Here is a 12,271-nt window from a genome sequence, read left to right as displayed (position 1 = left end):
TGCTTTGGAATGTGTGGAGGAGCAAGGTCTGTGTGTGTGTGTTTGTGTGTCTGTCTGTGAATGTGTGCGCGCATACATGTCCTCCTTTCACGCAACAGTGTGAACTTTTGATGAACTTTCTTTGAGGCCCCCCCCCCAAAAAAAAGAAGAAAAAAAAGAAAGAAAAAATAACACTAAGTATAATACTTTACATTTAGATAATCATACTACTGATAAATCACCACTGAAGTAAATAACATCTATTAAGCAGCCAGGTAGTATTTTTGTGTGAGTGTTTAGTTGTATTGGCAGTGCAGTTTCCAGTCCAGTTGTGGTTGTTGACTCCTTTCTCTCCTTCTGTTTTTTTCTCTTTTTCAGATATAGATGAGTGCAGCTCTTCTCCATGTCACATCAATGCCAGATGTATTAATGGACTGGGATCTTTCCAGTGTCAGTGTCAGCTGGGGTTTTTTGGGAATGGTTTCTACTGCTCTCAGCAGGAAGGTCAGTAGCACTCCATGGATATTGTATTATTGTATTCTAAATCTAGTCAACCAGTGCCTTTGCAAAAGATGCCTTTGGTTTAAAGGCAAACACTCCAATTCAGTCTGATTTTAACCACTAAGGGGTTGTGTCGAGGGCTAATATATGTCCCTGCTGACAAGGGCTTTTGATATGGTTCATAGCTTTACACTAGAAGCTCTTTGTGCCTTAACCCTAGAGGGGCTTTGTGATTTCAGGTGGGATTGAACTGTTCACCCTTGACTTTCCAAACAGGTGTCTTTGCCAGTCAGAAACTTCTGATGTTGACAGACTGTCTCTTGCAACTCGGGAATTTATGCTTTTTTCTGGTTTGTTTGTTATTTTTCCTAATAGCTTTTTTCTGTCTTTGTGTTTTTTTTCTCATTCAGATCGACCGGAGCGTCTTAAAACTCGCTGTGAGCACCACAGAGACAGCGTAAAGACCACCAGTGCTGATGGATATCCTATAGTTGGAGCCTATGTACCACAGTGTGATGCAGAAGGACAGTATCTACCTCAGCAGGTGAAACTGTGACGATTTATATATTAAGTGAATAACTACAGTTTCTTCTGCCACTCTTCCTCCCTTCTTTCATGTCTGAAAACTCTTCACTGTTTATCAAATAAAGTCCAAAATGCCCCAAAATGGAATGTATTTCTCATCTTTATTTCAGTGCCATGGCTCCACTGGCTATTGTTGGTGTGTGGACAGTAGAGGAGAGGAGAGAGCAGGAACCAGGACTCCACCTGGTGCAGCACCTGTAGACTGTGACAGACCAGGTGAGACTGTTTCCTTCCAAAGACAGGATGTATGTAATCAGTTCCATTGGTTTGGTTGTCTCTCTGTTTGTTTGTTAGCAAACTAGCGTCCACTGTTGCGAATATATAGTTTTGGATTGGCCTTTGTGTATGATTTGTGATGGCAGACCACAATAACAGCTTGAGCTAATTCCATTTTAGTGACAATCAGTTCAGGTCACACCAAATGTGAAAAGTAGTAAACATTTTATGTTACTCACCAGTTTATACAGACTACATTCAAACTTCATAACAATATACAGGGTCTTGGGGGACATGAGTACCGAGGTTGGCTAACCAATTGACTTTGACTTTCATTGTTAACACTCAAGGTCAAAGCTAACCTTAAAAACCAGACTGACGTCAGCATGTTGTAATGAAATGTAATTATTAATGATTTTGTTACACATTCTTGTATAATGATGATAAAGTTTTGTATCATAAAAACAAAATATCACTGTTTTTGTATAGCCTTTGCCCATGAGGAGCAATGGTGCTCTTTGGATGCTGTTGGTATTCTAGTGGCCCGTACTTGATTCAGATTGTTTTACACAGGTTTATTTGCTGTTGACACAGAGAGATTTAGATCAGTGTTTAAATATTCTCTTTCAGATGAGCGTCTCAAAACTCACTGTGAGCACCACAGAGACAGCGTGAAGGCCACCAGTCCAGACGGAAATCCTATAACTGGAGTCTATGTACCACAGTGTGATGCAGAAGGACAGTATCTACCTCAGCAGGTGAAACTGTAACTTTTTATATATTACGTTTTTATATATTTATACTTTTTATTTATTTAGTGAATAACTACAGTTTCTCTTTGACCTTTGTCTATAACTTCTTTTTGTTCTTCCTAACAAATCATTTGTTGGTGGCAGTTTAGCTCTCCTGGTTGAGCAGGCAAATGTAAACTACAGGGCTCAATGCAGCGGCCTGTGTTTGATTCTGACCCAGTTGCTTTTGCTGTGTGTCTTTCCTGTCTGAAAACACTTAATTGCTAATCAAATGAAGGTCAAAATGCCCCCAAAATAATGTATTTCTCATCTTTATTTCAGTGCCATGGCTCCACTGGCTATTGTTGGTGTGTAGACAGTAGAGGAGAGGAGAGAGCAGGAACCAGGACTCCACCTGGTGCAGCACCTGTAGACTGTGACAGACCAGGTGAGGCTGTTCCCCCCCAAAGATTTATGTAATCAGTTCCATTTGTTTGGTTTTCTGTCTGTCTGTTTGTTAGCAATCTAGCGTTCCGAATCAGAGACATCATTATCCTTATGGGAGATTTTAATGTGAACCTAAGATTGGGTTTGACAGCACAGGATATGATCAAATCATAGGGATACATGGGCTGGGAGTGATGAATGATAATGGGCAGAGATTCGTTGATTTGTGTGCATTCAACAACCTGGTCATCGGAGGTAGCATTTTCCCGCACAAGTGGATCCGCAAAAGAACCTGGGTATCACCGGACAGTGTGACAGAGAACCAGACTGACCACATCAGCATTAGCAAGAAGTTTAGAAGATCTCTCCAGGATGTTAGGGTGAGAAGAGGAGCAGATGTGGCATCTGACCACCATCTTGTAGTAGCCAACATGCAGCTGAAGTTAAAGAAGAACTGGACAAAAACAACACAACGTAGAGCAAAGTATGATGTCAGTCAATTAAAGATAAAGGGAGGAGTTCAGTTCAAGAGCAAGATCAAGGTGCTTAATTAGCTGCACCAGGGAGAGGAGAAAAGCAGCATACAGGCCAATTGGCAGACCATAAAGAAGACACTGAGAACAATCAGTGAAGAAGTGGTCGGAATAAAGAAACAGCATCATAAAGAATGGCTCACAGCTGAGACCTTGGGCAAGATATAAGAGAGAAAACACAAGAAGGTGGCAGTAAACAACAGCAGGACTAGGGCAGATAAAGCCAAGGCCCAAGCGGAATAGGAATACAAGAATGTCTACATAGATGGACTGGGAGCTGAAGCAGAACAGGCAGCATACAATGGTAACATGAAACACCTTTACGCAATAATCAAGAAATTGTCTGGGAAGTACAGCAAGCCAGAATGACCCATCAAGGACAAAGAGGGAAAGGCCATCACAGAACTAGTGCAATAGATGAAAAGATGGTCTGAACACTTTGAGGAGCTCCAAGAAAAGACCAGCATATTGGCAGCCGCATCAGCACAGGTTGGACTCATCATCAACAAGGAGAAGACCAAAATCCTTAGGATCAACTCCAATAGTAACAACCCAGTCATCCTTAGTAGAAGTCCCCTGAGGAAATACACTCTTTTACTTAACTAGGTGGAACCGATGCAGATGTCAAGACAAGGATTGGCAAAGCAGGAGCCGCCTTCATCCAGCTTAAGAACATTTGGGCATCCAGAGAGATGACCCTGACTACCAAGATCCGACTGTTCAACTCCAACGTGAAGTCAGTACTGCTGTAAGGGGCTGAAACCTGGAAGACAAATAAAATCTCAAATAGGAAAATCCAGACATTCCTCAACAGCTGTCTCAGAAGGATTCTCCACATTCGCTGGCCAGACACAATCAGTAACATCAAACTATGGGAAATAACCTGTCAACTCGCTGCTAAGGAAGAAATCAGGCAGAGAAGATGGTGCTGAGTAGAGCAGGGCGATATGGCCAAAAATATTTATCACGATATATACTTGAAAATTTGCGATAACAATATAACTGACGATATAATTGATGCGAGACAAAATACAAAATACAACTCCACAACATTACTAGCGCAAAACAAACCATCCATTTATTTTCACTTAAACAAGCAGCTGTTTTTTATGTGCATTAAAGCTATATAAAAATTTAACAGTGCAAATGCAAATTCCTTGCTGAAAGTTTAACCAAAGGGCATTTCCAGTATAAATGGGCTGACATATCCTGAGCATAACCATGTATAATATCCACTAAAGGTAAGTGGTGTCCTTGGATCACAAATGGTCCCTAGGTGAACATTATACCGGTATTACCATGAACGGTATAATATGGCCCAGCCCTAGTACTTGGTAGGGCACGCTTTACGCAAAATACCAACCAACATCACCAGGCAGGCTCTCAGGTGGAATCCCCAAGGCAAGTGAAAGAGAGGCCGCCCAAGAAACACCTGACGACAGGACCTCGAGGCAGAAGCAAAAAAGATCTGGACCCAACTAGAAATAATGGCCCAGGACAGAAATCTCTGGAGATCTACAGTACCTTTGGAGGCCCATACCCTGGGAGGGGTGACACGCAGTAATAATAGCGTCCACAAATATTAAAGTTTTAGTGGAGCCCTTTTCCTTCAGGAGCAGTTGTTCTCTCTGGGTGCTGTTGGTATTCCAGTGGCCCGTACTTCATTCAGATTGTTTTTTGTTTTTATTCAGGTTTATTTCCTGTTGGCACAACAAGGCATCAATTTCCTTTTTTCTTTTTTCTCATTCAGTTCAACCAGAGCGTGCTAAAACTCACTGTGAGCACCACAGAGACAGTGTAAAGACCACCAGTGCTGATGGACAGCCCATAACTGGAGTCTACAAACCACAGTGTGATGCAGAAGGACAGTATCTACCTCAGCAGGTGAAACTCTGACTTTATATTTATTTAGTGAATAACTACAGTTTCTTCTTTGGCTTTTATCAGTGATTTCTTTTTGTTTATCTTAAGACTGTTTTTATTGGTGTTAGTTTAGCTCACGTGGTTGAGCAGGCAACTTTATGCTGAAAAGCTCAACACAGCAGTCTATGTTCGACTCTCACTCAGGGAGCTTTGCTGTGTGGTTTCCACCACTCTTCCTCCCTTCTTTCATGTCTGAAAACTCTTCACTGTTTATCAAATAAAGGTCAAGGAATTCCCCAAAATGGAATGTATTTCTCATCTTTATTTCAGTGCCATGGCTCCACTGGCTATTGTTGGTGTGTGGACAGTAGAGGAGAGGAGAGAGCAGGAACCAGGACTCCACCTGGTGCAGCACCTGTAGACTGTGACAGACCAGGTGAGACTTCTTCACCCCCAGCCCCCTCACCTCTCACAACCAGTTTTAAATCACCAAGAATACAACAGACAAAATGCCTAAGTTGTAGCTGCCAAACAAGTACATCTTTAATATATAGTCTATGAACTGCAAACGAGGTTTATTATTTCATAATGACAACATTTCTCACTCACATTTGGTTTAGGATCTGAAGATATCTGGCCACAGGCAATTTGTCTGATTTAGTCATACTGACAAATTTATTTTGTTCAAATTCAATTGTAAACTTTTTTTCTATCTGTTTTTATCCACTTCCACATAACTCATTGCCATCCTAGTTTGCCAGTTGTTGCTCTTTTCCAAACCACCATATTTAGTGGGTAGTCTGAACATTAAATAGAAGCAAAACCAATTGATCCAGAAGACTAAATTGCAACATGCTAACTGCCACTATAATAAACACTTCTGGAAAAGCTAACTGCATTTAATTGTTTGGTTTGTCTTTATCTCACAATAGAGAACTGTTCCCTTTCAAATTGTGTCCTCCTCTCCTTCTCAGTCTACAAACAGCAAAGTCTCACTTTCAAAATTGACACAGAGAGAGCGAGGCTAGCGTAAACACAAGTAGAAGCCAGAAATGCTCTGAGGTTTAGTTTTAATGCTGTCCAATAAAACGAGTCATTAAAGGGATTTGAACGTAGTAAATATTTCTGACAAAAGTATGATGTGTGTATATGTGTGCCTCTTTAAACACGAGGTATCCCCTCACCATTAGCCTCCAACTAACACTGTAGTATAAACTCAGCAAAGTAGGGAACATCCTGAAAGTATAATTGATTAAATAATGATGAACTACAGAAGAATATCATCTGACTTGTAATTTATCTTTAGCTTTATGAATGGAAGTACTGATGGGTTGTTTTGGGGTTTTTGGCTTCCCCTTAGTTGCAGTGACTCCAACAGAACGCCCTGAGAGCATGTGTGAGCGATGGAGAGCCAGTTTGATTGAGCACTATGGTGGAAAACCTGGCCCACAGCAGTATGTACCTCAGTGTGAGCCAGATGGAGAGTTCAGGTAAGCAGCAGATATGCAGTCATCAAAGGAAGTTCTCAAGAAAAAAATAATTGCATTGCTGTTTAAAAAGCTTCTGATTTTTCCGTTTGCCTGCACCATCCCAGTCCAGTCCAGTGTTACGGGGAGACCAACTACTGTTGGTGTGTGGACCAGAGTGGACACATGGTTCCCGGAACCAAATCAGATGATGCTGTCAAACCTGCATGTAAGCAATAATCGTCAAAGATACATGTCATTGTACTGTATTATATAAGTTTTGTCTTTCACTAATTATGACTCAAACATTTTTATCGAACCAATCACATCCCAGGCATCTCGTCAGTGCCACCGCCTACGGTGCGTCCAACATCCCGTCCAGATGTCACCCCTCCCACAAACACTGGCATCACACTGCTGTACGCTCAGGGCCAGAAAATAGGAGCGCTGCCTCTCAACGGGACCAGACTAGACGAAAGACGATCCAAAACACTATTGGCTCTACATGTAAGAAATTAATGGGTAGATCACATACTCTATAAAATGATTTTTTTAATCTTTGTTAATTTTTGTAGTAAATTTGTTTGCTACTTAAAAGAAAGAAAGAAAAAAACTGTCAGCATTATGTCTTAAGCAGAATTATGTCTCAGAATTATAAGTAAAAACTGACTTCACATCCTGTATTTCAAATTGTATGTCATTGTGAATACCCTGCACCTCGATTATAGAAAATATCTGACTAGTATAATAAATATTATGTATATAAATATAAAGTATTACATATTTGGGTAGGAAGTTTTAAATCTGTCAGATATATAAGTATGGTGTTTTAGTTATTTTGTTTAGTTATTTTTAGTCATCTCAGGGCACTTTATACTTTAGGAAAAACGACCTAAAATATTAGAGAAAGAACCCCAGTGAATAGGCAGTCCCCAATAAGCAAGCACTTGGTGACAGCGGGGAGGAAGAACTTCCTTTTTTAACAGGAAGAGACCTCTGGCAGGATCAGGCTTAGGGAGAGGCAGCTGTCTCGACCAATATGGTGATGGGAAAGAGAGACCACAATAGAAGAAAAGCACATAGTTCATAGTATCTATAACTAACTTTGAGTTTTGTTGTTGGTTCACACCATGACCAAAATGTTGGAGGTGAGTTCTCATCTTTGAGGTACACTTGTGTGAACGGATGTATGTCAACACTGGTGAAGCTTGTATTTATGTGTGTGTCTCCAGGGTTCCATAGTTGTTGGTATAGCCTATGACTGCAAGGAAAACCAAGTCTATTGGACAGATTTGTCTGCGAGATCAATCAACAGAGCTTCAATGGTGTCTGGTGCTGAGCCTGAGGTTCTCATTAACACAAGTAAGCTTTCACAGTTGTGTGGTGCTTGTTCCTGTAATGATTGTTGTGGAATGCCTTAAATGATTTCAATATCTCTTCTATGATGTCCGGATCTCCGTTCTTCTCGCTTCTGCAGATCTCGTCAGTCCAGAAGGTTTGGCAGTGGATGTCAAACGCCGGCTGATGTTCTGGGTTGACTCTACTCCTGATGTGATTGAACGAGCCAACTTGGACGGCAGTGGGAGGAGGACCCTGTTTGACACAGACTTGGTCAACCCCCGTGCAATCATAGTGGTTTCTTCCACCGGGTAAAACCATTTGTTCATCTTTCTTTGCTTTCACTAATTTCAAAATGCCAATTTCCAGATCCGTAGTGTTATTTGAAACAAAACTGTCCTTCCTGCTGTTGACGTCAATGTGATGCACTGTCTGAAGCAACCCGTCTCTTCCTCTAACTCCTGCTCTCCTTCCCTTAAGCCCCCTGCCTCTCACAAAGAGCAGATTTGAACAGGTTGGCTCTGTCCCATTTCAGGGTCTGCACGCTTGAAGTACGCGCACTATACGGCGCGTACTATAAGTACGAGAAGTGCGGAAGTGAGAGGCTTGTGAAATGGGACGGTATATGCTTCGTCGCGCTGTTCAGGTTGCCTAGCAACCATGATACTAACCGTGAGAAACGTTACATACAGCATTGTTTGACAGAAATGAAGGAGAAAAATGTTTTGTCATGACATCACTTTGATTAGTTGAGTATCTGAGGCTGAGGCCACGGGACTGTAAAACATGATTGTTGGGCTTCATTTCTGTACTGAACAGTTATTTCAAGATTAGCTAGTAAATAACAATTAGCTAATGTTGTTCATGACACTAAAATCATCTCACTGTGGTAATGTAAATATAATATGGCCAATATTATATTACTGTCAGATTATTATGATATATATATATATATATATATATATATATATATATATATATATATATATATATATATATATATATATATAGGCTTTAAAACCAAGTTAACGCTGTAAGTACAAACATCACTAATGTCACACAACTTTGCCAACATGTGGCCAACAGCAATGTTTTAATGTTCTTCGTTATTAAACATTCGCACATAATTAAGTGACGTCATATCCAGTACTTACCTTTGACAGTTCACTCTTGGCCGCTCCCTTCTGCCGTATATTGCGGCAAAATTATCCACACCCACCGCCGCGCTATGAATTGTGGGATATATGGGACCACGAAGCGTGCACCGGACCACGCTTGATATTTGGGGAAATCGACGGCGCATTTGGAGTATGCATTTGAAGTACACTTCGAATTGGGACAGCCGTCGTCGCGTGGCGGTGACGTAATCGCACTTAAAATGCGTACTTCAAGCGTGCAGACCCTGAATTGGGACACAGCAATGAAGTCACAGTGACGTCTTCTGTGGGGTTCTGGATTCCCCATACGAAAGCTTCAACATTAGCAATTTGGCTACACTTATGTTGTTTTTTTAGACCCTGACGTAATCACATTTGGATGAGATGACTGAATGTTGAGTTGTCAGCTAATGCTAACAGAGTTCTTGATAGTCTGTGCCACATAGCAAGTTGTTAGATAATTCCATTAGTAGAGAAGAGACCTAGCAAACAGTTACTAGCTACATCTGCTGTCAGCAGACCTGCTAATCAAAGCAGCCAGTTGTTCTTAAGATATATATTAAAAAAACAAAACATCGACCATATGTTCATGGATACAGATTGCTAGCCATAGCTTGGGTAAGAGATATGCGTATGCAATCTAATCTGTCGGGTTGAAACTGGCTGCAGTATTATGACAAAAAAGGTTAGGGCTTTTTGATGTCACTATCAAGAATATTTTGCTTAAATTATTTTGTCATAGTTTGAAGAATTAGAAGAATTGTAAGAAGGGATAATATGAAGTCTGCCTTGAACACAGAATACCATTGTTGAACAGTCAAACGGAGGCATGCAGGTGATGTTCAAGAAGGCAAACTTACATCTCAGTGTCTGCACAGCTTTCATTTTGAAAGTATTTTTCAGACTAGATAGGATAAAATGTACTGAACATTGAAATGTTTGCAGGGTTACCACTCAGTTCTCCCATACAAATAAGGATTTCCTTGGCTGAGTGTTTAGAGCAGTCTGAAGTCGCAACAACATCACAACATATGTATATGGAAAAAAATACAGAAAGGCATAAAAGCTCTACTTAGAAATGAAGAAAAGTATGTTAACATAATCTGGATTTGCAGACATTTGCAGCCCACACACTGTCTTGCAACAACCTGGAGGTGCTCTGCTGAGATAGCCTTCACTGTATCCACAGAGATTTTATGGAAGAAGAGGGCACAGATGGTTTTCAGTCTGTTACTACGAGAATGAAAATTAAACACTAGTTCTTTAACAGGCTATGACTCAATGAGGCCTGTACCTAATTCATTAGTACAGTGCAAACTCTGTTTTTAAAGCTATTTGGCAGTAAGGAGGGTTGTTGAGTCTGGATTCTAAGATTTAGACTGTGACCAAAACATGACTTCATCATTATGAGACTGGCACTCAGAAAAAATATGGGAATTGGGATTTTCAGGTGGAGTCTGTCTTTAGTAACACATGTTTGCTAATTCTATCACAAGTGACTTTTAGTGCTGTCTCTGTGTGTGTCACAGCAAACTGAGCCAAGAAGACTGTCCTGAATTTACTGATGCCTTTAATCCTGGACACACACGCTCATAGGATGAAAGCAAGAGGCCTTGATTGGCCAACTCGCCAGGAATAACATCTGCTCTTCATCACAGCAACTAATCACATAATCAACAGTTATGCGCGTGCATGTTTGTGTGTATGTGTTGGTTAATGTGGTTGTTACAAATGATTAAACACAGCAGCAATAACCCTGGTCATAAAACCTGAAACGTTTGCTTGACATTATTGATTTTACAGCTTAGTTTCTGACTTAGGGGTAAATATATGGGGTGTGTGTGTTCTGACAAAAACTCAGGTTTGAAAAGCAATTACTGTTCCATACGGGCACACTTATGCACTTATGATTAAGCATGTCCTCTGTGGTTTCTTAGGCTGTAAAGTGAACACGTGCAGTTAACCCTAACCAATATCAGGCGAATAGACCGAATTGGGGAGGGTCGCTGAATATTCTCATCCCTAACCACGACACTCAGGGAAGCAGACACAAAAAAATGACACGCAAAGGCTTTATAAAAGCATATACACATGTGTGAACGTGTCAGACATCTGCTGCCCTGCACCTTCACCAAATTCATAAGTCTGTGTGTGTATAAGCTGAATGTTCATGTGGTGTGTATTACCTGTAGTTCCCAGAGGACTGCCAGCACGTAAGCAGCTCACACACAGTGCACTGTTTAAAATATTATTTAAATCTTCATTAAACAGAAAATATGAAAACACTGATAAATATGCCTGCATGTGTGAGGCAGTGTGGTCCACGTTCTCTATAAAAAGATAAAGCATGACTAAAAACTAAAAAGATAAGCCTGACCTTGACCTCATTATCAGGAGACCACTGGTCCCTTTAGTCGTGTGTGTGTGATTTACCACTCATATAAGTGCCCGGCACTGAAACAAATCAATGCAAAATGACTGTAGTCAACAATCCAGATGGAAGGGGGTGGAAAGGGGTTCATTCTGCTCTTGTCCAGCTCCATATTTTTAATGTTGGACTCTAGAGTAGCTTTGCTTGACTCCCACAAGTAGGTCCCTTTTAACTCTTTTAGTCCCTGAAAGCTCACTAGAAGAAATGCTTGAATTTCTTTTCCCAACAGAGTAGTTTCTGTCATATTCCAGGCCTACTTAAGAATGAAATGACTGGGTTTGCATCAGAAATTAATGAGGGTGGTTTCTGCATATGCAGCTACCTGTTGGAAAAACCTGGACACTATTCTAACAGCCGTCAAATCATGTCTTTATTGATATATTATATATTCTGAGGTGTAAAAAAATCGCCATCATGGTTTCGGGGGAGGTTATCAAATGTTGTCTTTATGGAGAAAAGAGTAAAGGAACAATCAGAGTAAGAGTAAAAAGTTTTCCCCAACTGTGTCTCCCTGCAGTACTCTGTATTGGACAGACTGGAACAGAGAGGCCCCTAAGATTGAGAGCTCATCAGTGGATGGTCAAAATCGCCAGGTGATAGTGTCTGATGGGATTGGTTTGCCAAATGCTCTAACATATGACTCTGCTTCTGAACAGATCTGCTGGGCTGATGCAGGTAAACATGGCCTCTATGCTGATGCTGCATTCATGTCAATTGGTCCTTTATTTATTGTCCCAGGGTTTTAAGACATCTGTAAACAGTGTACAGCTGCCTCTCAGACTATATACTGTCATATCTTGCTTATTGAGATAGTTAATACTCTAGAATTTACCTAACCTATATTTTCTTGATGTTGTAATGAGCCATGCTGTCTTGCTGTGTCTGTCAGGTACAAAGCGTCTAGAGTGTATATCCTCAGATGGTTCAGGTCGAAGAGTAATCCACGCCAACCTCCACTACCCATTCAGCATGGTCTACTACAGGAACCACTTCTATTACACTGACTGGCGGAGGTAGTCTTCAT

At 40.8% G+C, this 12,271-nt stretch overlaps 1 protein-coding gene across 1 annotated transcript in view; it reads left to right on the top strand.

Annotated features, from left to right (window-relative positions):
* Window positions 1–12,271, top strand: part of nid2a (nidogen 2a (osteonidogen)) — a 52,816-nt gene that overhangs the window by 36,279 nt on the left and 4,266 nt on the right. Inside the window, exons 17-30 of the mRNA XM_085150701.1 lie at window positions 358–483; window positions 891–1,024; window positions 1,176–1,281; window positions 1,912–2,039; window positions 2,355–2,460; window positions 4,743–4,876; window positions 5,186–5,291; window positions 6,216–6,345; window positions 6,450–6,550; window positions 6,656–6,828; window positions 7,554–7,683; window positions 7,799–7,970; window positions 11,765–11,922; window positions 12,137–12,260. Coding sequence (XP_085006827.1) covers window positions 358–483; window positions 891–1,024; window positions 1,176–1,281; window positions 1,912–2,039; window positions 2,355–2,460; window positions 4,743–4,876; window positions 5,186–5,291; window positions 6,216–6,345; window positions 6,450–6,550; window positions 6,656–6,828; window positions 7,554–7,683; window positions 7,799–7,970; window positions 11,765–11,922; window positions 12,137–12,260 — 1,828 coding nt within the window. The remainder of the gene's footprint in view (window positions 1–357; window positions 484–890; window positions 1,025–1,175; window positions 1,282–1,911; window positions 2,040–2,354; window positions 2,461–4,742; window positions 4,877–5,185; window positions 5,292–6,215; window positions 6,346–6,449; window positions 6,551–6,655; window positions 6,829–7,553; window positions 7,684–7,798; window positions 7,971–11,764; window positions 11,923–12,136; window positions 12,261–12,271) is intronic.

Source organism: Neolamprologus multifasciatus, chromosome 23, assembly GCF_963576455.1.
Source record: "Neolamprologus multifasciatus chromosome 23, fNeoMul1.2, whole genome shotgun sequence".
NCBI lineage: Eukaryota > Metazoa > Chordata > Actinopteri > Cichliformes > Cichlidae > Neolamprologus > Neolamprologus multifasciatus.
This window is presented reverse-complemented; position numbering and strand designations above follow the sequence as displayed.